Source organism: Labeo rohita, unplaced genomic scaffold (genome assembly GCF_022985175.1).
Source record: "Labeo rohita strain BAU-BD-2019 unplaced genomic scaffold, IGBB_LRoh.1.0 scaffold_412, whole genome shotgun sequence".
Taxonomy (NCBI): Eukaryota; Metazoa; Chordata; class Actinopteri; order Cypriniformes; family Cyprinidae; genus Labeo; species Labeo rohita.
The window spans coordinates 38741-64983 of record NW_026129330.1 but is presented as its reverse complement, the minus strand read 5'-3'; the positions used below and the strand labels follow the sequence as shown (position 1 = coordinate 64983).

Sequence of the window (26243 nt, the reverse complement as noted above, 5' to 3'; positions counted from 1 at the left end):
AGGTACACACACACACACAGTCTGGTTTATTATCTTTGTGGGGACTCTCCATATGCGCAATGGTTTGTATACTGTCCACACTGTATTTTCTATCCCCTTACCCTAACCCTACCCCTAAACCTAACCCTTACAGAAAACTTTCTGCATTTTTACTTTCTCAAAAAATCTCATTCTGTATGATTTATAAGTTTTTGTACCCATGGGGACCTCAATTTAGGTCCCCATCGTGACACGAGTCCCCATTAGTATGTGTATATTCAGGTTTAAGTCCCCACCAGGATATATAAACCAGAAGCACACAAACACACACACGTTTAGTCCAGGTATTGTTATATAAGAAAGAGAGATAAGCTACTTTTCTTCTTTTAAATTACTTGTGTTCAAATGCTGGAAACTAGTTTATTAGATATTAAAAATATAATACACAAGCTGTAAGTCTGTGGGAAGTTTGTACGGTATAAAAACCATTACGCCTATGGAGAGTCCCTACAAGGATAGCTGACCAGAGGTTTGTGTGTGTGTCATGTTAATCAGACAAATCACCTTATAGGCTATTTACTCTATTTTCTAACTCAGTAGCTCTCAGATGTAACACATTGTAGAATCTCTGCTGTCTCTTAACCTAACCTAAAGTAACTGGGCTTTTTTCATTTTAGCTTCTCCCAAAAGCCTTTATCTTCACATCTTTCACTTGCCATTGTCACTACCCGATCCGTACCTGAAACACGATTTGTACTGCGCATGTGCGAAAACGCAAGTTTTGCTCTGCGCAGGCGCACGCTTGATGCCACTTCCTGTCACCGCCAACTTTTTACGACGTCTTCTAGTGATATGGATTCTTTTGCATTTTACACACAACTTTAAACCTTAAAAGGAGAAATTCTTGACAGTTCTACTTATCATCGGAAGGTGAGACGGGTGTCTTCGAATTTTATCATCAAAGGTAAGTATAAGTACGAGACATTTTATAATAAAAAAGATAATTGACTGTCTGGTACAGCCTGGGCCATGTACTTAATTAATTACAAATGTTTAAAATATCAAGCTACGTTACTGTGCGTGTTCAGCTCCTGTATTTTGATATTAATATAGAGTGACAGTAATCCCTTACGAAATGTAAGCATGGATTTATTGTAGTAAAAGTGTAGTAACCATGTTTTTTTATACTAAATAAAAATATGGTTAAACTATAGTTAGTGTATATGTAGTATAATATAGTTACTATGGTTCATGTGTGGTTAATTATGGTTTATTATTGTTATTGTTTTCAAAACTAACTGTGGATGCACCTTTTCCAGTGTTTTCCTCAACAGTGTGCAGGGAATTCCAATGTCATCTACATGCTGATGGTAAGAATGTTTGATTTGTCAAAGCTATTAAATAATAAAATCAAAGTCTTACAGTGTTATTTGTATTTCACAGTATGCTCTCAGTACCTGTACATCCTGTCCATTAACATTCACAGAGGTAAGAGAGATTTTCACACAAGTATACCATAAAACTACTGTTATGTGTAATTTTGTGTGTGTTTTGCACTCTTTTAGGAAGATGTGCCATTGATTCGCCAGTGGTGGTGCATTCAGTTGATGGAGAGGTTTTGCCTAGAAGGGTATGACAGACTCTACAGATAAATTTCAGTATCTCACGTGTATTAAGTCACTGTTGGCAAGATGATACTAGAAAGGTGTTATACAAATGTGACCCTGGACCACAAAACCAGTCTTAAGTCACTGGGGTATATTTGTAGCAATAGCTAACAATACATTGTATGGGTCAAAATTATAGATTTTTCTTTTATGGCAAAAATCATTAGGAAATTAAGTAAAGATCATGTTCCATTAAGATTTTTGTAAAATCCCTACTGTAAATGTATGAAAACTTAATGTTTGACTAATAATATACATTGTTAAAAACTTTATTTGGACAACTTTAAAGGTGATTTTCTCAATATTTTTTGTACCTGATTCCAGATTTTCAAATAGTTGTATCTCGACCAAATATTGTCCTGTTCTAACAAACCATACATCAGTGGAAAGCGTATTTATTAATTTATAAATCTCAATTTTGAAAAATTGACCCTTATGACTGCTTTTGTGATCCAAGGTCACAAAGAGTGTATACATTTACATATTTTACTAAGGCATGGACAGAGATTTGCTCATTGGACAGAAGACGCATCCCAGCTCCTTCAGGGAACCCTTGAGCCTATTCTTAGAGTGTCAAAATCCACCACCAGACAGTCAACCAGCAGAAGAGTTGTGGTTGAAGAGGACACTGATAAAATAAATGATTTTAGTGGTCATATATCAAGCAGTTGCAATGCAAGCTGGATAAATAGTTTAATTAGTTTGTGCCATTATTTATATTATATATAAATAATAATATTGTTCACCAGTATAACACTCTTCACCAGGTGCAACAGCCACCCATTGTAAGAGACCTTCATAAAGCTTGGTACTGGGGAAACGATCACAGAGACTTATTCCGTGGTGAGGTGACAGAGCCTACTTTTCCACAGATGAACAGTGAAGATCAACAAAATGCGCTCAGGAAGGCCCAGGGGAGTGAATTCCCTGAGGCAAAGGATGCCTTTTTGTTTGTATTTCAGTCTCAATGTGACATGGAAACATTTTTGTCATACTGTGTCGATGAACAAGGCCTGAAGGTCAATGCCATGTTCCTCAGTCAGAAATTGTAGTAAACGAATGAGTGGGTGAGAGAGAAAGACTGAGGGAGGGAAGGAATGAATTAATGAAGAATGGAAGCAGTGAATTCATTGAGTAAATAAATGAATATTGTGTTTTGTTTTGTTTTTCAGATGACATTTGTTAAAGTATGCTGGAATAAGTAGAACAGTTAAGTAGAACGTGAATGAAGGATGGAAGGAATTAATTCATTTATGAATAAATAAATTGAATGAATAAACAAGTATCTTGTGTGTTTCCTAAATGCAGACATTTGTATAAAGCATGCTGAATTAAGTAGAACATATCTTTAGAAAACTAAAACATTTATATACACATCTGGATTACCCAAATGGGTCTGGCAAATGTAAACTTTATATTTTATTTATATATTCAATTTTATATAATCAATTTTATTGTGCCAATTTAATAAATTACTCAATTTAATTGATATACTTTACCAAAAAACACGTATTTATATCACTAATTATACTATTATTAAGGTTGATTAGTATTAAAACAGTATTATATATATAATTTTTTTCTACAAAATTATTTTATCATCATTTTGTTTTTATTTAGTATTGTATTTTAATTTCTTTTATTTTAGTTATTATTTATTCATTTATTTTATGGTTAACTTGCACTTTTTTTTCTTTATTTTTGGGGGTTTAAAATACACTTAATCCCTCGCAATAGATTTTTAGTCACTGTTACAATTGTCACTGTATCTTAATTTGTTTTGTAAAGTCAGGGTTAGGTTTTATATATATATATATATATATATATATATACCCGGAACTGCCTTAAAGTGTTTTGTTATACTATGACAGTGTTTAAATATGTGACTGAAAAAGAACAAGGAAAATCACAAGAGCCATAACAATACAAGGGGGGTAACAGCAGCAGATGGCACTAGGGACGGGGGAGGGGTGGTGGGGTCATAGTGACCCGATCCGTCCCCCTCACTGTCCCTGCCGCCTCTCCTTAATTATTGCTGCTTCAGAATCTGAATTCTGACTCCTGCTACAATGCTCGTTTTATAGAGCAGAAGCTTTGGAGCAGTGCAGACCATGCACTTGCAACAAATGCGACCACGTTAAATTTTAGCTAAATAAAACATATTTTGCAGAAGGTGTGAAGTTTTGGTGGGTGATTGGCATAGACAAATAACAGTTTGATCATACATTGCTAATGTTGATCAGGTAGGGTTTTGTTTACCTTTGTTCTTTGTTGTTTAGGCATGATTTCAAATACGAATCCCCCCAGTGGCTTTTTTAGTAAAAACCATTAGCCCAAATTATGCAAAATAACTAACTTATTTGAAATCATTTGCTGACTGCTTGGTCCCCCCCAGTTAAAAAATCATATGTGCCCCTGTGTAACAAGTTAACTAGAACCTGTGAACAATAAAGACTAGTCAGCAGGGGGAACTACAGTGAACTACAAACATGACAGAGGTACATCTCTTGTACACATCAGATGCTTTCCACATCAAGTGATCTTTAACAGATTCTTGCAGACGTACACGTGCTATCTGGGTACCCTGATAACATACATACATCACGGAAACGTCTATTTGACGTCTGCATTACATATTGGAGATGTAGTTTTTACGTAGTTTGCTCATCTGCAATATGTCTATAGGACGTTGCACAATGCCTATAGAAATGGACTCTTTCCTAATTCATTCACAGACAAACCTATCCTTGACCTTCCTATCACACATCGCCCCAGGTCATTGTGTATAGTTTTACTATTACTGCTTTGTAATTTTGTGTTTTCATTGTATTCTGTTGTATACATTTGTTATAATAGATCTCTAGTGTAGTATAACTCACCTATGCCATGTTTGGTCTCTTTGAATTTGTATTTTGATTATCTAAATGATGGTGTATATTATATGTTGATACCTTTGCAACATGTTAGTGTTTTAAAAATCCTTACTAGTTTTTGCATCAACACCCAATCGAATTACATATGCAAAATACCATGCTCACAGACAAAGAGTCGTAAACTTTCCCTCCAAAGGTGAAAGTTACCATTGGTTCGTGGACCTCCTGGAGGCAGAGAGCTTAAAAGCATCAAACGATTGATTGCCTCTCTTTTTTTTCCACTCTCTCTCTTCACTGTCTTCTTCGTCTGCAATGTCTTCCGATTGCTGCCCGTGTGGGGGAACCCTTGGGGAGCCTGAGCTGGCACAGGGCGTGCCCTGCGGGCCCGACACGCCCCAACATACAGAGCTGTGGCTCTCGACCACAAAGAGCCAGACATTTCCACTCAACCCTGGAATTCATCTTCATGACTCGCTTCAGTGAGTCAGTGGTTCTTTTAGAACCTAAGAACATAAGCTAGAATTCTTCAGGACTTCCCTAAGTGCACGCCAGGCCTTGCGGCCTTGTCTTTCCATTCCCCAAAGATCACAGGACTTCAGCTGGGTCCCTCTCAGCTCTTGGTTCTTCTTCACTTTTCACATGGGACGAAACTCCCAGTCACCATCGAGTCAGAACATCGTTGGAATTCATCACTCTTCAGACCTGGAAGAACGTGATCACGATTCCAAAACCACCACTGCTCCAACCATCAAGACTTTCACCAGAGACTGCATTTGGAAACTTGTTCAACGACCAAGGCAATGCAAGTATCGTACAGTACATTTAACTAAACAAAACAGAGGTTTAGTATAAGCTGTAGACAGCACTGATGGTTTCACTCAGGTGGTTAACTGACTCTTTTCATAGCTTCATTTCCTTGTCTCTCTCTAACTGCTTCTCACTGACCCTTCCCCCATGTATGAGTTACTTCGTGTTTGTTTGTTTAGATTAGTTATGTGCTAGTCCTTCGTTAATAAAACTCTTGTGCACAAATTACGTGATTACGTAATTTACGTTGATTCTGATTCTGCCTTGCAAATTAATGTCCCTTTACGGTTCCGATTCGAGCTACACACTCTAATGCAATAGTACTTTAAGAAAGTTATTTTCTGTGGCCAAGAAATATCATTTCTTAGAGTTGATATAAAAATTATACTGAATGTTTGCTGGGCGAACAGATTAGTTGATGTAAAATTAATTCTGCCACAGTTACTACTGGCAGCTGATATAAATAATTGTAATTAATGATAATTATTTGTAATTATTTATATACATTTCCCTTTGAGCTAAATCGCGACACTAGATATCTGGTAGGGGGGGCACCTGGGGTGGCTAGCCAGAATTCAATGGGGGCCAGTGCCACCCCTGGCCACCACGTAGACACGCCCCTGCCTAGGCTAAGCTCCCCTAAGTAATGGTATTTTTAAAATGTGTTTATGGTAAGTGCACATGCTAGTCTCTGGGCACTTTCTTAAAATCCACATGGTGGTAAGTGTGCACGCTAGGCACCCTGCACACTTCTCTAAAATCCTGCATGACCTCTTTCCCATTCTCTGAGTTGGTTCAGGCCCCAGTCACCTTGGGCCCCACTCTACCCATGTATCCTTGGGACTGGGTGTTACTACCTACGTTCTGTGAGACGGTTCCTAAGCAAACCCATGTAGAGCATGGCACTCCCCTCACCATGGCGGAGTGTGTATACCGTTCTCTATAGCAACACCTAGAGGACGCAGTTCTGTGTTCCCTCAAAAGAGAATGTCTCTTGGTTCCCTAAGAAGGGAATGCGACACTGCGTTCTCTAGGATCTTCGCCATGCTTCGGACGCAAGCTTCAGACGAAGAACCGCGATGTTCTCCTGGTGCCCTTTTATACTGTGGTTTTATACTGTGAGGATTTTTGAAAATTGAATAGTTGAATCGACGAATTGCGACAGCCTTAATAATTAAGACTAAGATTTTATATTTCAATATAATTCCTGCAGAAATGGACAGTTTGTCATCGATTTGAATGTGCTTTCATCAGTTTTGAAAGCAGTGCGTTAGCATTTGAAAAAATGTGCTAAAAAATGAATAGTGTTTTGCAGGTTGTGGAGTATAAATGACAAAAATTTTCATGTATTTTGTCCATGTTTCCATGTCCTGCATGGTTTGCCATCTGTAATGTATGGAAATGCAACTATATTGTTTCAGAACAATACAACATTTTTTTCCAGATTTCCTTTTGGGGACGGACACAAAAAATAGCTAAGTGGTTCTGTATCACAATCAATCATGAAGATAAGTGGCAAAACAATTCTCTTTTCGGGTGGCTATAGAAATAATTTCAAATTAGTGTTAGATCGCTGTCTCCATGCCTAGACAATTAAGATCCAGCCACGGATGCCAGATCCTGTCAGAAAGTATCACTTTGTCTGGTAACAGAACAGCTCATCAGCAGAGTAGTCTGATACCCAAACCCAGGAGGTCTTGTTTGGTACCAAAAATAACCAAAACACTATTAACAGTCTTCTGTCAGCCAGGAAGTTGACTGAGGAAAAAGCCAATGAAAGTAAAGAGGAGTGAAAGTCTCAATGCCCACACTGTAAAATCCAACAGTTTACCTTACTTAGATATAATTAGTTATCTTTACTTAGTAGTTATACTTACTAGGTTTTATTAAGTTACAGCTACTTTCAAGGCAAATAAAACAATTTACTTACTGCTTTCATTGACACTTACTTAAAATATTTAAGTGAGAGGCAGCAGTGCACTAAAGTGCTGCTAATGTGCAACATAACAATAGAAGAAGAAAAGGAAAAAAGAAAAGAAAAGAGTTTTTGAGGCTGGGCAATTCATAGTCTTTTTACTCATTTCCTCCACTTCAGAACTCTTTTTTTTTTTCTAGTTGCATTCACTGGTTTGTCAATATCAAAGTATCAAAGTAATTTGGTTTCAAAGAAAGAGAAGATATAAATAGACTGCTTTAAGAAGGTGATCCAATCTTTTATTAAACAATTAGCTAGTGTACTTTTTGTGTTGATTAATTCGTTTTTATGCTTTTATTGCTTTTCATAAACACTTTGTGAAACCTTTAATTGGGTTGATATAATCTATGGGTTGGGTTGATATAATTTAATTGTGGCAATATTTTGCAATCAACCAAACTTGAATCTCTCACAGACTTCAACATTCAGCACACTAAACACAACAATGGTAACAATTAAATTGTATTTATTTTTATTAATTGTAACAATAACCATTTTATTTGCTCTTCTTGTTGTACTACTGCTGACACAAGACAGCATATAAAATAGGCAAATAAACAACAACAACAACAACAGGAAAACAAAGAAATTGCATGATTTATTCATGCCACAATCATTTAATATATTAGTAGATTTAAATTTAAATTACACTTAATATTAAGTTAAGATTACTTAATTGATTTAGGGCAATGAGTTTGCACAATTTAATTATGTGAACTTAACAAATTACTTTTTACAGTGCAGACTTCACCCGAAGAACACAAATCCAACAAGTATTGTTATACCAAACTGATTCACAACAACATCCCATAAACCTCAAGTTTCTATAAACATTCCCTTGTATCTTTTATTCATGAAGGCAAACAGCCCTTGAAACCACACTGTCATAAGTCTAAACAGCAACAGAAAAAAATATATTAAAAACAAATATAATATAATATAAATGACTAATTAAATAATGAATCAATAAAATGAATATATAAATGAATATAATGATTATTATAAATGATTATATGATTAAATGGAATAATAAAATGATTAATGATTATAAATGAATAAATGAATGAATAATAAATTAAGAATATATAAAAAGAAAGCAAAACACAACACAATGTATGGTTGCTTTCGGGGCAAAACACACAGTTTGCATTTGAGGATCGTCCAATCCTTCATTCCCCCCTCTTAATCATATATGACAACATAAAATGATTATTGGAAGCAAACTTTCATAAAACATACTTTGAAAAGTTTGTGTGATCAGGCCATACTCTTCCCTTCTACATGTTCAAAAGAACAGGTCACTTCTATCATACCACATACCAGCATCGGTTAAGGGAGATTGTCTCATAGTCTGTAGAGACTGTAGTCGTACAACAGTAAATTGTAATCTGATAAAGCAAATCAACACTCTTATGGAAATGTACAAAAGTAAGATGATTGACACTTGTTGTGACTAAAAGTTTAAAAGAGTCTCAATATTAATCCAAACCATGTGTCCCACATGTTAAGGTCCATAATGCTTAATCAAGTTTAGCTACTTACTTGCAAAACTTAGATAAAACTTAGACTGCTTACTTAGACTCTTTTGTAGCTCAGAATGCCTCCATCCATGATATGTCTCAGGAGTCAGTTCTTGAAGAGTCTCGGTAGTCTGCTCTTGAAGGTCTCTGTAGCTTGTACTGTTCTTCCCAAAGAACCATCCTGAATTGCGAAGTTCCGTCTCTCTCTCTAACATTCCCTGAAGTTTCTGTTATTCCGTTATCCATTGTTTGTTGACACAAACTGTGCCCTTTATGATAAAGCTCGAACCTCTCCGCGAATTTCTGGAAGTTCACTGACAATAATCTGCGAAAACACAAAAACAAGAGAACGGAAAACAGAAACTGTTCTTTTTGAAAAACAAGATTCAAGATTCAAAGGTCCATTATAACCTCAATATATAAACTGAGAACATAGAGACCAGTTGGCAACTAAACTGTAGTCCGGTGAAAGCTAATCATTATAGCCCCCCACCCACCATCATCTTCATCATGAGGTTGGCCCCCAAGTCACTAAAAGACAAGGTTCTTCCTCATGACTCCTTCCTACAGCATTTCGCCGGGTCTCATTCAAAATTAATAAGCAAATTCACAATGTCTAATATCTATCCATTTAATTTCGGCTAATAATTCTATATAATTTGGATCTGAAGGGGTTGCTTATGATAAACTTATTTTTGGCAGAAGTCTATGTCCATCCCCCTCTGGAGGAGGTTTCCATACATCCTAAAACCTGAATTTAAACCTTTGTATTGCCTTAGTTAAAACCAACTGATGTATCGGAAGAAAATCTGAATTAAGTGCACATCTTCCTGCAAGATCTCTCATAGCAATATTTGACATGCAATAACATGCCTGAGCAGTGAAGATTTCTGCCGTTCATGCGGTGGCAACTGCAGCTAGGGTCAGCATGGGTCATCTATCTCACCTCTTAAACAACTCTGCTGCCAACCTGCTCCAAAGTCATGCACAACACCCAAAGGCACAGAGGGAGTCCATGCAGATTTCAGCATTTCAGCTGTTTTGCCAAGTCATATTTAGAGCAACCAAATTAACTGACACTGAGACTCTGTAGTTACTGCTTAACCTGCCTTGCATTCCCCATTGTTCACAAAAGATGAACAGAGCAGAAAATCAAATTTCTGTTTGGAGTTCCGAATTGTCTAAATGTTTTCTACCCTTAAAAATTTCTTAAAGACCTCTGCACCATCTTGACCATCTGGAATTAGTTCAGATGAAACGAACTAGATTTTCCCAAAAAATAATGTTTGGCAATTTTAGCATTGTGGACCACCTGTCACATGTCCTGCCACCTATTAGTCAATAATGCAACGCATTTACAAAGTGTAGACAGAAAATAGTTAACATCAAACATTACAAAGACTCGCTTTGCAAAGCCAAAAAGACTGTCTGAACTGTATAAACAAGGCAAAGGCCTTGAGTCATAGTATGAGTTGCGGAGACTAATACCCCTTTCATAGTTATTCTGATTTTCCTGTTCTTGGGTTAGCATAGATGTCATGTAACCAATGCAAAATCTTTATTTTTAATTGATTAAAATAAAGATGCTGTAATTGGGTGTGGATTAACAAACAAACACAACAACCATTACAAGAAGGAACAGACCACCCATTATTATCAGTATTTTTTTTTTTTTTTTTAAAGGAACTACACCAAAAGCTTATTTATCCCATTTTAGCTGATGTCCCACTTTTGCTGACTTTACCCTACAGAAATAAAGTTATCAAACACTTTACAGTCTTAACAGCATAAATTATAAATTAAATATAGACTAGGGCTGCATGATAAATCGCATCCGATTGTCATGCGCATCTCTTCAGTAAAGCCAGTTTTGTGATTAGTAATAAATCTCTATCACATGCGTTCAGCTGGAGCGGCAGTTAATACACAGAGCCGTAAATCACGCATGACGTGATGCGCATGATGCAATTTATCATGCAGCCCTAAAATAGACTAATCCATATTATAGCTACAATAATCCCTGTTATGTTTATTCTTATTATTTGATTTGATACCTTTTTTTTGCTGCTGTGACTTTAAGACCTGCCGCTTCTGCACATGATGCGGATCTGACATGCATCTAATTTTTTTCACAACTCTTTAAGTTCATTTAAGATGTTATTTAACTCATTCAAGAATGTGCTTATGAGGATACCTGACAAAGCAGCATTAAATTTATGTTTAAATTTAATTTTACAAAATATCTTCATGGAACATGATCTTTCATGCACTGCCTTGTGAATAATTATTGTCACCACTGTTGAGGATCGTATGATAAGTGTTCATGTCTAAAAGCCAATACAATTCTTTTTATTTCCTCAATACTGAAGCATTATTTTTAGTAGCACTTGTTATTTTTTTATTTTTTTTTCCTGAATGTCAGCCAATAAACCAAAGAAAGAGACCACTTCTCGATGTTCATTCAAATGAGTAATAAGCATAAAGTATAAGCTAATCTGCTACTTCAAGCTTTTGATTCAGCAATGCACTAATGCTTATTGTGAAACAATATTGCAATTGCTTAGAAGCAAATTACTTTGAATTACTAAAAAGGTCAAGAGGCAAACTAAAGCAAACCTTGACCACCATTATAATGGCTTTGTATGTGTGTGTGTGTGTGTGTGTTTTGTTTCTTTTGTTGACCAATACATCTAAACCTCTGTTAATTCTCAATAAGAGATTCTGAAGACATAAAGTCAATCTGGTTAGCAATGAGTGATGCTGATGATGCCGTTTGTGGAGTTGTTTAATCAGATGAGAGATTTAATTATTATTATTAGTAGTAGTAGTAGTAGTAGTAGTAGTATTCCCAAGTTGATTTTATCCAAGGCTCTGGCTGAAGTCAGTTGTAGTTTTTGTGTTTCTCTTTTGTTCAATGATGCTGCTTGTTAACAGCAGGTGTATCATTAATGCACAATCATCACTAATGCACAATCATCATTTAATTAGTCACTAAATTATCTCATTAACGTTTAAATCTTTGAGGACTTGGGATTTGACTCTAGACTTGCTTGCAACTTGAAAGGAATAACTTGGTCCCACCTTTGCATTAAAAAAAAATAAAAAATAAATAAATTAAAAAAATATATAAAAAAATAAAGCCTTCAGAAGTATTCATTGTTATTATACTAAAGATTTAAACATGAAAGATTTATTACACACATTCTAAAATATTAAGCAATAATGCGTCATCCATCTATAACCACTGATTGCAGCAGTCACTCATACAGTAACTAATTAGCAAAAGTTTCCTATTCTTTTTTACCAATTTTTTTGTAGATTGCTCGTGCTCCGGCTGTAGCTCCTCCAAACAAAGCTACACTTCCTACTACAATTAATGTTATTGGTGCTGCAACTATCTCTGTTACTCCCAAAACTATGCCTCCTGCTACTATGCCTGCTGTTCCTAGTGGTCCAACTGTTAATGCAATATTACGTAGTTTACATAAATAATCATTGAGAATATTTTCAAACATCTCATTTGTGAAGTACTTCCATCCATTCATCTCTGCAGTGTTTTCAATCTTCTCCAGCAGATCTGTGACCTGACTGTTTCTTCTCTGATTGCTGAATGAGTGAAATCTGCCACCGCAGCTGTGAACCAGTGATTGTAAATATGGTCTCTCTCTGATATACTCATCTAATGAGATTCCCCTCAGATGATCAGCATGAGTGAATAGAATGATAGAGTGACATAAAGCCTGTTCTCCAATGTTCTCCTGAAAAAATCTCACTATATTATTTTCCTCTCTGAACATCTCACCCAGTTTGATGACCAGCAGAAACACATGAGGACCAGGATCAGAAATGTAGACCAGCTTCTTTATTTCATTCTTTATCTTCTCTTCAGGTCCATCAATCAGTTCTGGAGTGTTGATTATTTTCATTTTCTTTCCATCCACACAAGCTTCTTGTTTCTCATAGGTCTTAGTAAACCTTTGTCCCACAATAGTTTCTGCTGCTCTTGTGTTTCCTGATCCAGTTTTACCCAGCAGCACAATCCTTGGTTTCCCAGACCCTGACAATCAGAACATCAAATAAAACTGAGTGATTACATATAAAACAACCAAGTCAGTTAACAACAACAACAACAACAACAACAACAACAACAAAACCTATGTAAATTAAACATTTAATGACATAAGTACATTATGAATTTATTAACAGTTACTGACTGATCCTGAGGAACATTTTATTTGCTCATCACTGTTTATATTATGATTGTATTTTGATTCAACGAAGACACAAATAGACACATACATATACTTACAGAACTTTGCTCTGTCTTGGATCTTTGCCTGATCTTTTTTGTACATGTCACTAGTGTAGTGCTTCCATTCATTTTTCTCCATTGTCATCTCAATCTTCTTCAGAAGTTCAGTGACCTGATATTGGTTGCTCATGTCATTATTGTTAAATGAGTGATATCTGCCACCACACTCATTAACAAGAGCCTGGAGATCATTCCTTTCACTGATAAGCTTATCTAATAAATTTCCATTCAGATGATCACCGTGAGTGAAAAGAATGATGGTGTAATTAGCAGCTACTTCTCCAAAGTTCTTCTTAATCCATTTCACTGTGTTTTTCTCATCATATGTGAATCTGTCCAGTCTGATGACCAGCAGAAACACAAGAGGACCAGAAGCAGACATGAGAAGATTCTTGATTTCATCCATTTCTGAAATGTCAATTATTGTCATGCTCTTTCCATCCACATGTACTTCACAGTTCTCAGTAGCATAATCTCGCAAATTTCTCCTGTCAAGACTTTCTTGAACTGCAATGGTGTTTTTTGTACAGGTCTTTCCAGATCCAGTTTTACCAAGCAGCACAATTTGAGGTTTCCCTAACCCTGGCAATCAGAATGTAAAATAAAACTGAGCAGCTGGATTTTAAAGAAATCAATACAATATAAATTGAAACAAACAGTCACTGATTCTGGACTTATCAATACAAAATGAAAGGAATCTGGGTACAATTTATACTTACTCTGCTGTTTATTTTATGTAATGGTGATTTTTTTAAAAGACAAAAACACACTTACAGAACTTTTTCTTTTTCTGAGCTTTCTGATACAACGTATTTGTGTAGCACTGTCCTCCATTATTTTTCACCATCATATCAATCTTTTTCAGCAGTTCAGTGACCTGAGAGCGATTCCTCATGTCTTCATTGTTGAATGAGTGAAATCTGTCACCACACTCTCTAACAAGAGCCTTGAGATCATTACTTTCACTGATATACTCATCTAATGATATTCCTTTCAGCTGATCAGCATGAGTGAACAGTATGATAGTGTAAGGAGCAGCTTCCTCTCCAAAGTTCTCCTGAATCCATTTCACTGCGTTTTTCTCTTCCATTGTGAATCTCCCCACTCTGATTACCAGCAGAAACGCATGAGGACCAGGAGCAGACTTGTCGACACAATTCTCTATTTCCTTCTTCAAGTCTTGTTTTGACATTGTTGTATCAAACAGGCCTGGAGTGTCTGTGATTGAGATGGTCCTGTCACCAATCTTCTCTTTTGCTTTTTCACAGATTTTAGTAACTGACACTGCTGAAATACCCTGCTTAAAATTCTCTTTAAACAGGATGGTGTTTCCTGTTGAACTCTTTCCTGATCCAGTTTTACCCACCAGAACAATCCTGATATAAGACAAAGCTGACCCTGTGAATCAAAGAGTAAAATCTGGAATTAAAAAATGAAAGTGACTTGAAATGTGGCAAAGTGTCCCATACTCGGAATTTGAAATAGACAAAACTAAATAAATTCAGAGAATCTTTTGTTTACTATTAACAACTCGACATGATGCAGAAAATCAAAAGCACAGCAGTGAAGGGTGAAACTCTGAAACATCAAGAGTATGAAGTAGACACGTACGCACACCAATGAACTGGTCACTGTAACACAAAGCAACGTTTTGGTAATTTGTGAAATAAATGCAATAGTTCAGCCATGATAAGGCACACAGCACTGAAGAGGTAAAACTGTAAAACTATGTCAGGATCCTGAAATAACCATTAGGTGTTATTTTGGAATTACAAGTGTTGTGTTCTTATTTGGTAAGTTAGTTGAGGATGTTCCATGCAGGAGACTTGCAGTCTTTAAGTCTTTTGCTGTGATTTCTGCAAACAGAATTTAAAGTGTTAATTTTAACCCAATACAAATATAGCAGAATGATCTGTAGTATATTGAAGATACCAGAGATGAGACCAAGTCATTCCTTTCAAGTCACAAGCAAGTCTCGAATCAAGTCCTCAAAGAGTTAAAGTTAATGAGATAATTAAGTGACTAATTAAATGATGATTGTGCATTAGTGATGAACACCTGCTGTTAACAAGCAGCATCACTGAAGAAAAGAGAAACACAAGAACTACAACTGACTTCAGCCACAGCCTTGGATAAAATCAAATGAAAAAAAAAAAGAAAGAAAGAAAATCTCTCAAGATTTGATTAAACAACTCCACAAAAAGCATCACCACCATACTAACCAGACTGACTTTATTTTACATCTGCAGAATCTCTGAGAATTAACAGAGGTTTAGATGTTGATGTTTTATTGGTCAAGAAAACACACACACACACACACACACATGTTGGGTTTACATGTTTTATGGGGACATTCCATAGGCGTAATGGTTTTTATACTGTACAAACCATATTTTCTATCACCCTACACCTACCCTACACCTAAACCTAGCCCTCACAGGAGACTGTGCACACTTTTACTTTCTCAAAAAAACTCATTCTGTATGATTTATAAGCCTGTTTCCTCATGGGGACCTCACAAATGTCCCCACAAGGTCAAAATTTACTGGTATTACTATCCTTGTGGGGACATTTGGTCCCCATAACGTGATGAATACCAGGTGCACACACACACACACACACACACACACACACACACGCTGTGTTTCCATGTTTTATGGGGACATTCCATAGGTGTAATGGTTTTTATACTGTACAAACCGTATTTTCTATTGCCCTACACCTACCCAACCTAAACCTAGACCTCACAGGAGACTGTGCACACTTTTACTTTTAAAAAAAAAAAAAAAACAACTCATTCTGCATGATTTATAAGCCTGATTCCTCATGGGGACCTCACAAATGTCCCCACAAGGTCAAAATTTACTGGTATTACTATCCTCGTGGGGACATTTGGTCCCCATAACGTGATAAATACCAGGTACACACACACAATGCCACCATAAGTTTGTCTCTTGACCCTTTTAGTAATTCAGAGTAATTTGTTTCTAAGCAACTGCAATATTGTTTCACAGAAAACATTTGTGCATTGCTGAATCAAAAGCTTGAAGTAGCAGATTAGCTTACACTTTCTGTTTATAACTCATTTGAATGAACAACATGAAGTGGTCTTTCTCTTTGGTTTATTGACTGACATTCAGCTAATTTTATATAATTTTAATAAATGTAATATTACATTTAATTTTAATATTACAGAACTGCAAAAAACAAAACAAAACAAAACAAAAAGTCATATTAAACAAATTCCACCGTAATGCTTCAATATTGGGGAAAAAAAGAACTGTATGCATAATGTGCATAACAATGTAAATGTATTTGCAGAATAGATCTGCTACGCTGCAGCTGCGGCAGAGCAAGTACAGAGACTTGCTGCTGCCAATACATATACAACATGCTACTGTGAGCATATAACATATATGAATAACCCCCATAGCATACATGAAACACCTCGTAGCAGATCTATACAGGTGGAGCTGGGGAAGGTGGAGGGTTTCTGAAGCATGCTGCAAACTGCTACAGCAAGAGACAAACTAAAGCAAACCTTGATCGCAATTATGGTGGCATCAAAAAATGACACCTCTGTTAATTCCGCATTCTTATCATACCGGATACAGTTTGTAAGTTTTTGTAAGAAAAAACATTCTCTTTCCCCCAAATACAATCTCGCCGCATCCCAATACCCTGTTCGTAAAGAAAATTACATGTTCTACGGAACCCCAAAGGGAATAAATACCAGATGGGAGAAAAACATATATTTCAGTTAAATGCAGGGCTCGAATTGAGGGGGGATGCAGGGACGGCATGGGACCATCCCTCCTTGCCATCCCTTTTGGATTAACAATGCTGTGTATTATGTAAACCTTACTGTCCAAATTATGGTATAATAATTCTGAACTAAATAACGGCGACTGGTTAATCAGAGCTCAGTATTAACAAGCTGCACATGCTCACACATGTATTGATCATTTTTACGCGCAAAAAGTTTCAAGCACAATATTTGACGTTCTTTAAAAAGAAGACAACATAATAAGGTATGATATTTCCTTGATTAGAGTTCCCCTAAAATAACGTTTTTGTGCTGTAGCTACTATGTGTGACTGTGGGACGAACTGAGAGAGACGAGGGATGCCTTTCATTCAGAAATAATCACCTGTTCTAATTCACGTTAGCTGACATTATCATGTCAGTGACTTTGTAAAAAAAACAACCAAAAGCTTGTCTTGAGAGTCCAAAAGCATTCATTGCATGTCAAAGCCTATTAGAATGCAGAAATGTCTATAATCAGTGAAAGAAAAATATCCCTATGTGAGTTTTTTTTTTGTTTATTTATTTATTTTTTTATGATGTAATATCACACAAGAATCAGCAAGTGTATGATTGCAAATGTTGAATTAATTTTATGCAGCATTTCAACAGACAAGAAGTTAAATGAGTGAGTTACATTTTAGGCATATTTTGTCTTTTTTCCTGTTTTTCCCGAGCTGTTGTGCATCTCAGAGCAACACTGCGGTGTTCCAGTAAACCAAATATTCAATGACCCATTCATGACAATAGTCCACTTGCTTCAATCCAAACTGAATCAGGCACTTTGAAAGAATCATTTACATTTTCATTCAAACAAGTCGACATAAACCACACATTCGAGTAATTCAATACATTCAATTTATCGCCGACCCCTAATAGCTACATAGTTTTGTGAGGATTTGAACTGAAAATTAATCTTACAAACTCACTCGTTAACACTCTGACCCTTTGTTGATTGACAACGGCTGCAAACTACAATGTGAAAGTGCAAGGCTGATGCTCTGTAGCGGATTCAGATCCACACATCTATGAGTTAAGTAGTTTCATTTCAGTTGCAGAGAATGCACCATACAGCATGCTCCTAGAATTTGTTTGAGTAACATATGGGCGTTGAAACGAAACCGCATGGGTTAAAAAACTTTTAACAAAACATTCAGGGAACTTAAAGGGGTCATCGGATGCTAAGTTCACTTTTTCATGTTGTTTGAACATTAATGTGTGTTGGCGGTGTATGTACAAATCTACCCTATAATGATAAAAATCCATGCAGTGGTTTTTAATTAATCTGTAAAAATAATATCCCCTTTTCAAACCGAGCCGACAGAGGCCGCTCCCACAATAGTTGATTGACATGAGCTCTTACCTTAGACCAGCTGTCACAGTCCAGTAACTTTCCATGTTTTGATGCCAGAGCAGGGATGCAAGTTAGACAAGAATATCTCCGATTGAGCAATTGAGGTGTTGTGTTGCTAGATGTCATTTACTCCTGACATCTGAGCAGCTGAAGATGCAGTAGATTACGTTTGTTTGTGAAGTGAATGCACCTCTCGATCTACATATATCCATCTATGTTCGCGCGAATCATTCATGATCCAGCTTCACTTACAGCAGAAGCGAGTATAAGCGCTTTTTTATGAATCTTTGCGATCGCCTTTCCTAATAATGTGGTAGTTAGGAAGTTTAGCGATAAAATAACACTAAAGGGACATGGTAAGCTGCTTGTTAGCGGTAGCCTGTTTCATTACAGTACATACAATTTCGCTCACCACTTCATGAACAGATTAAAGAGAGATGACTGAAGGTGATGGCGAATAAGTTGCTGATCCCGGAGCACCACTGACAAGCATCTAATCTTGTAAAATGTGTGGTAAGTACTGCCGCTGTAGTATACACAGAGCACGCACAATCGCGAATTTCAAAAGTAGAACTAAAATGCGATTGTGCATTCAGAAGCAGTGTCAATGCTTTGCATATTAATAGCATCTCCCTGATGCCCGCAAATGATATACAGCGGAATTACCCAGCGATATAACTGCAAGAGAAAGCATTGAAAGATATGTTTTCCTCCCATCTGGTATTTATTTCCTTTGGGGTTCCGTAGAACATGTAATTTTCCTTACGGTATTGGGATGCGGTGAGATTGGATTTGGGGGCAAGGGAAACGGTTTGTCTTACAAACATTAACAAACTGTATCCGGTATGATAAGAATGCGGCCCGGTAGAAAGCGGTCACGGATGCAGTTGCAATGCATATTGCAAAAGATATGGTGCCCATATATACTGTGGAAAAGCCGGGGTTCATTCACATGCTGAAAGTAGAATCTGATTTTTTTTTCTGAAAAAAAAAAATTGGGGATATTTTTTAAGTCATATCACCCAGCCCTAGTAGCTATATACAGTTCTTAACAAATTTATTAGACAACCCGTTACCCACCAACCTTTTTTTTACAAGAACAAAAAAAGTATTGCCATTTATTAGGCAAATAACAAACTGAATAACTAGTCTTTATTCACACATAAACCAAAAAAAAAAAAAACTAATAAACAAACTAGGGGCGTAACACAATGTCTGCCTCTCCCATCCCCATAGAAAAACCGTACTTTTCCAGTAGGGTTGTGACGGTGAGGCAGTTCGTTAGAGTTTTCCATCTTTTCCTCACTTTTATTTGCTTTTAAATAGCTTGTAAATGCCTGTGTGCATTTTACTTTCACTTTAGAATTTGCATCATTTCAGCATCAATTGGTTGAATTGACAACATCGAAACCATCGCATTGAACCGAACCGTTACACAAAAACAAACAAACAATAAATCTAGAAATACAGAAATAAATATATAAATAAATTGCCTCCTTTGGCCTTGATAAAAGCCAGCATTCTTGCTGCTGCTTGTGTGGGGGAGTCTTAATCTGTCACCGGTTTTCTCCCAACTCTTTATGACAATTTTTGATCGTCACTCTGCAACCACCCATTTTGACATAATTGTGTTTGTTTTTGTCAGTTGAAGTGCTACTGGTGCTTGTCTGAACCGGGCACAGTATGCAGCCGAACACACAGATTTTCAAACTACACTGAATTTGATGATCATCAGTGTCGGCGATATTTCTTGCAAAAAGTCAGGATCGATAACACTGTCTTTGTTTTTGTTTAAACTAGAATTGTAGATATATCATAACCCCCTCAAGCAATTGTTAACCCTGCTGTCTATTGATGTTGCAGTCTTGGTTAGATTGTTGTTGTTGCGTGTCTTCCTTTTCTTTTTTTTTTTTTTTTTTTTTTTTTTTCTTTTTTTCCTGGGCCAGGGTTGCCACATTATGGAAAAACTAATTAGTGCAAAAACTTACGGAGTATTTGCAACCTGTGCATACTCTTCTTGGGGGCTGGATGAAGATGATCGGTGGGCTGGATTGAGCCTGTGGGTCGCCATTTTGAATAACCCAGTTCCAAGGTGATAAAAACAAAATGGTTCATTATGTAAGGTCTTTATACACCTCTGAAAACCCAGCTAGGAATGTTATTTTTCTAAGAATGTTTAGAGAGCATTTTATGTTCAGCGGTTTTATTTTAGTTTCCAGAATATTTTCCTAAAAGATAGGATAATATTCACTAAAAACATTTTTAAAATGTTATGCTTACACACAAATTTGTGCTTAAAATCTGTGTATGTACGTTTTCACAAACAAATAATGATTCACCAAAACGTTCGTACTAAAATTCATTCTAAATTTAAGAAAAAATACAGTAACAACTGAAAGCACATACACAAAAAAATCACACTCTGTCCAGTCCTAATAATCTGTATAATCTATATATAGGATATATATAGTGTTTGTTATATCTTAGAATGATAGTTAAATAATATAGCTGCAAGCAGCGATTCGGGGCCAAGCCCCAGAAGGGGCTGTAGTGCAGTGCAGAGAAGGAAGAACAAAAACACCAGAAACTGAATGAACATAAAAAAAACAGCAGGTTCAGAATTATAGTTAAGAATGAACTTAGAATGAACAGAAGTTCAAATGAAAATGAATGGATAAAAACATTAATTTCTAAACTTTATAAAGCACCACATGAGACTCAAACCCACAACATGAGAGTTTCAGAGTCAGTGGCTTAGCAGAGTGTGCCACTCAGTTGACAGACAATCAACAGGCCGCAAAGGAGAAGTTTAGGTGTGATAATGAGCTCACAAAAAAGGTCTTTAGCATTTTAATCAGAGTAACATGCAAAGTTAAGTTAATGGTAACGCAACTTATGGTTAACATGATAGCTGAAAATTCACACTGAACAGTATAGCAACTGGTTAGCCTGTAACCAATTAGCATGCTAAGCTAACTAGGATAAATCAACAAGTATTGGCATGGTCAACTTCGGAGAGGTAGTTCTCATGAACGGTAGCAAATATCAAAAATTTGTTCAATCATTTCTGTTCGGCTCGGTCTAAAGATCATATGACCAGATTTTGGCAGACAATATCTTCAATATGGAATACAACTTCAATATGGCGGACAGACACACAGAATGCATCTCTTGAACGCTAGATGGCACTGTGTTCAAACTTTTCAGGTAACTCCGGGACATCCTGTCGATGATCCCTACTGAATTTTATGCAGATTTGTCAAATGGTTCAAAAGATATTGCAATTTATGACAAATTTCAAAATGGCGGACACATTGTTTAGCTGATCTTGCCAAAATTGATATCCACAGATTTGGCATGCCCCAAGGAATCCATTGACACAATATAATGTGTATGTTTAATGTTGTATCTGACTGTCTGTTGTATTTGAATGTTTGTATTATTACTATGGTTTGCAACTGCAATCACATGTTTTGGACTTGGCAAATGCCTACTGTCCATCTATCTATGTATTGATTATATTGCCTGTTATTGTTAAGTGTCCTTGAGCTTGGGAAAGGCGCTATACAAATTAAACATTATTATTATTATTATTATTATTACTATTATTATTATATAATGATTTTCTGACCAACTGTTCAAAGGTTATAACAGAAAGGTTATAAAAGAATATCTCATGATACATGGGTGGCGGTGTTCACAAATTTGGCATAGACCCTCAGATCGTGGTGTTGATGAAGAATACCAAGTTTCATTTCAATTGATCAAAGTTTGGCCAAGATATAGCCTCTGAACCAATGTTGGGTCAACCTTGTTAAGTTTGCTACATCATAACTTTTGAACAAAGACAGTCATTTCTGTGCAGCTTAGTCCAAAGATCAGCTGAGCCAATTTTGGGAAGAATTGGATCAATTTTCAAGGAGGAGTAGCAAAAATACTGAATACGGAGTACAGAATACTGTACTTTTCAAAATGGCCGCTACTGTAATGGGTGGAGTCTTAATGTAAGCTATTGAATGTGATCAGCAAGAACCAGGTGTACTAAGTTTCTTTTATCTAAAATTAGGGGTTCAGGAGTTATTACCATTTAAATATAGAGTTTTTGAGCTTGTGGTGGTGCTCTAGAGTTGGTCCTAGACACCCCAAAGTTGGTCAGATCACTATTCATGGCCATCTCTACAAGTGTGCCAAATTTAATCATTTTCCTATGTTCCCTTCATAGGGCTGATAGACTTCCGTTGGAAAATAATAATAATAAGAAAACATACAGATACAATAGGGGCTACGCTCCTCCATCTTAAAAATGTTGTCATATAGTGAAATAGTAAGAGAAATTGAGCTCGAGCTGCGAGGTTTCTCTGAATGACAGTGCTGTAGAAAAAGTGTGTTATTGTGTATGAATTGATTTTGAGGACTGCGCACTTGGCATTGCTCAAAGATCTGGCGAGAGCGCGTCTGTAGACAGTGTCATATTGTCGCCTTGGAATTATAAGCTTCAGTAAGACATTTTTTGTCAAAATTGAGTTATTCACATATTCTTAAATTATCTTAAATTGTGTACATTCTATGACTTTTTATTTAGAAAACAAAAAGGTTCTATCTACAAAATCAAACTCTCACTTGGTTCTATAAGGTTCTATCTGTGAGCCAATCAGCACTTCGAATGCACAAAAGAGGACCAATTGACACACTTCGTACTATGTTTTTGTCTCAAGTCAGGTATGCATCTTACTCCTAGATTCATCTTGGAGATTTCTTTTATTAATTTGATCTCTTTGAATTGGCTGTATAATTGGCATAATACATATCTACCTGACTGCTAATAAATTGTTAAATTTGATTTTATTCTGACTTACTCAGAAAAATTATTTTCTCAAGTAGTAGTATTAAGTGAAGGCATATGTTACCGCAAATAAGCGTCCAGGGTTCAGTACATACTAGATCTCAGGTTAGATGGAGTATGGGGCACATCAGGTGAGATTCTAGATTTCTGACTGATTGACTTTAGTTAAGTTGTTATGCAGTTGCATTAACTATGGGGGGCTAGACAAAATACTATTGGAGTACTAGCATGGTTCGGGCATATTTCATACTAGCCATAACCTCTGGTTACTGTCTCAGTTTTATTCAAGTTGTTATATAGTTAGACTAACTATAGGGGGCTAGATAAAACATGATTGAAGTATTAGCATACTTCATAGTGCTAGCCATAACCTCTGATTTAGTTTGTTCTTTAACTAAGTTGTTACATAGGTGACTATAGGGGGCTAAACAGAACCACTATTTTAAAAAAATTACAAGCATGAGGCGGTCTATTAAAGTCATAACCTCTGACTAATTATCAGACTGGAGGGTTTGTGATCGTGGGGCCCATGTAAATCGGCCGACATGAGGCACCCTGAGTGACACAGATTCCTAATGTAAGAGTAAATATAAAGTAAAGTGTGAAATAGAATAAGCAAATGTTTGAATAATAACAATTACAAGTGGAGAAACAACCAATTTGTATGACAACCTAAATTTGAAGTCATAAATAAAATGGAGTCAGATTGATTTTAACTTCAATTTAAATAACGTTGCGCACTGAAAAGACCGAACAAGCAAGAAACCTTCATCCACCATTGGATACCTCCATTGGGCCAATTGCGTGGACCTTACAATATGGTTGAGATCACGGTATGAGCCAGATGCTGAATGTATACTGGAGAAATGTGGTGATGGCAGTTATGGTAAAATCATCTGCTCAAATCAAGCCTCTCAGAAGGTAAGGAAGTATGCTTTATTTTATTCTTTTGTAATTGTTATTAAAATATCAAGAGAGTTAAAGGTAACTCTTTAGATTACAGCCCGCAATGTATGCTTAATTAAACAGAATTTACAGCGTACCTATTTGTAACTATAGAGCACCTCCACAGTACCTACTCATAGGTATAAGTGAACAATACACAACGTTTGGGGAATAAGGGGATAATAACCTGCAAAATTATCAAGCATGTATACTGTAAGTATTTCATAACTAAAGGGCACCTATTCTGAAATTACATGTCATGTATGACACACAGACGGAAATTTTCAGCGTAAGCATAACTTACAGCTGAACGTACGTGTAGGTAAACGGAAACAATGCTCAATGCTTGGGGGAAAAGGGGTAATGACTTTTACAATTAAAAGTATTCATTCATAGCAGGCACGTGCACAGGTTGAGCCCTTTTTGTAATTACACTGGGAAGTGCCCTTTTTTTGGGGGAGTTTTTTTTTTTTTTTAATAAATCAATGCTATTGGTAACCCTTTTACGTCTGTTTGTCTTTTTAACAAATATTTAACCAATTAAAGGCATTAAAAAGCGCATCTCTTAGAAGCGCTCAAACTGTCAGTCAAATTTCACAACTCCGCCCCCTGAGCACCGCGAACTTACGTTTCAGCACATCAGTCATAGAGTCATAGAGCAGAAGCAGATGAACGTCTTCGTCTTGTAACGGGAAAATATCTTGTTGTTTGAATAAGTGCAACGTTGTCTATTATAATTATATATATATTATAAGAAATTTCTATTTTGATTTTATGGCTATATCTGCTGAATGTGCTGATGCATGTAAATTACATGATGTAATTTATTAACCTTTCATCATGTTATATAGCCTATGGTCACACAGCATGGTAGGTTAAAGTTTAGGATGCTATTATATTATGCATGTGTTTGCTGGCTAGATTTAAAAAAAAAAAAATCTAGTATTGTATACTCCCCGCCCGTCTTCCCATGTATAAACATAGAAAAACATGGTTTACTACTGTAATAATGTTGTATTAAATAAAAAATAAATAAATAAACTTTACACAATGAGAATGAGAATCATCAGGTCACTGTGCATTGTATATATTTTATCATGCAGAATGTAATCTGCATGTATGCACAGCAAAGAAAAAAAAGAAAATGAACATCTTACACAACTAAATAAGAGAGAGTGCAAAACCAATTCACAAACACAGGACAAATAATACACAGACAACCACCCAGGAGGCAAATTGGTAAAGCTAACTTTACTAGAAGGCCAGGTGTATTTCCACTGTATAATGCCAAGCTATCGTGAAATATAATTTAGAAATTAAATGGTCTTTAAATGCCTTTGTCATATGTCATTATAATGGTGTATAACATGTAGACTTATAGTTCAATCAACATTGCATTGCTGCCCTCTAGTGACCTCAACATATCAATCATGACAGTTTTAAAGATCAAAACTGTTTTTTGTACTGATGTGAATTTTGATTACTTGATGGTTGCAGTGCAATGCCTCGTAAGGAGAGAATTAAGAAAAAGAAGGAGAGGGAGCGACAGCAGGCAGCCAAGGGTAGCAGCTCACTTTCTTCATGGATCAGGCCAGTTTGTAGCAGGGAAGAAGGAAAGGAAGGAAGTAGTAATTCAGATTTAGAAAGAGAAGTGATAGATGATGTGCAAGAATTTTCTGGTGAACAAGATCAAGGAGCTACTGCAGGAGAGTTGCAAGAAGGAGATGCAAGAGAAGAAAGCTAGTATAGAACTGCTAGTATAGATCAGGAAAATGTGGAGACAGGAGCCACTGCAGGAGAGTTTCAGCCAGAAGAATCAGGAGAAGAAAGCCAGTTTGGAAGTGGTAGTAAAGATCAGGAAAATGTGATGGAGACTGGAGCCACTGCAGGAGAGTTACAGTCAGAAGAATCAAGAGAAGAAAGCCAGTTTGGAAGTGCTAGCATAGATCAGGAAAATGTGATGGAGACTTGAGCCACTGCAGGAAAGTTACAGTCAGAAGAAGCAAGAGAAGAAAGCCAGCATAGAAGTGCTGCAAATAAAGAGGATGTAATTGCAAAACTAATGGTTTTGAATTGTCCTACAGATCCTGCCCACATGCAGACATTAAATATTAATTTAAGTGACAGATATACTGAAATGTGTGAGAAAGTCGGACCTTGCCAG

The 26243-nt window shown here is 36.4% G+C and overlaps 1 protein-coding gene and 1 long non-coding RNA gene across 3 annotated transcripts; one reads left to right on the top strand and one right to left on the bottom strand.

Moving 5' to 3' along the window:
* Nucleotides 1-712: 712 nt before the first annotated feature.
* LOC127160646 (uncharacterized) lies at nt 713-3091 on the top strand. 2 transcript variants are annotated; one of them, XR_007826807.1, is made up of 5 exons: nt 713-943; nt 1299-1349; nt 1423-1467; nt 1545-1609; nt 2141-3091. It is a non-coding gene; the product is annotated as an uncharacterized LOC127160646 (long non-coding RNA). The 2 variants fall into 2 exon arrangements; XR_007826806.1 differs by having other exon boundaries at nt 2414-3083.
* A 5829-nt stretch (nt 3092-8920) lies between these two features.
* Nucleotides 8921-24726, bottom strand: LOC127160647 (GTPase IMAP family member 8-like). Its single transcript, XM_051103305.1, has 5 exons — nt 24708-24726; nt 13902-14531; nt 13131-13715; nt 12173-12878; nt 8921-9146 (listed from the first exon to the last, which is right to left on the bottom strand). Exons 1-5 carry the CDS (start codon nt 24724-24726, stop codon nt 8921-8923), a joined length of 2166 nt encoding a protein of 721 aa, XP_050959262.1.
* Nucleotides 24727-26243: the final 1517 nt, after the last annotated feature.

Coding starts and splice junctions, on each gene's coding strand:
- LOC127160647 (XM_051103305.1), bottom strand. Junction 12,879..13,130: donor CCAAGACAGAGCAAAGTTCT/GTAAGTATATGT, acceptor TCTGATTGTCAG/GGTCTGGGAAACCAAGGATT. Junction 9,147..12,172: donor GTAGTAGGAAGTGTAGCTTT/GTTTGGAGGAGC, acceptor GTGTTTTCGCAG/ATTATTGTCAGTGAACTTCC.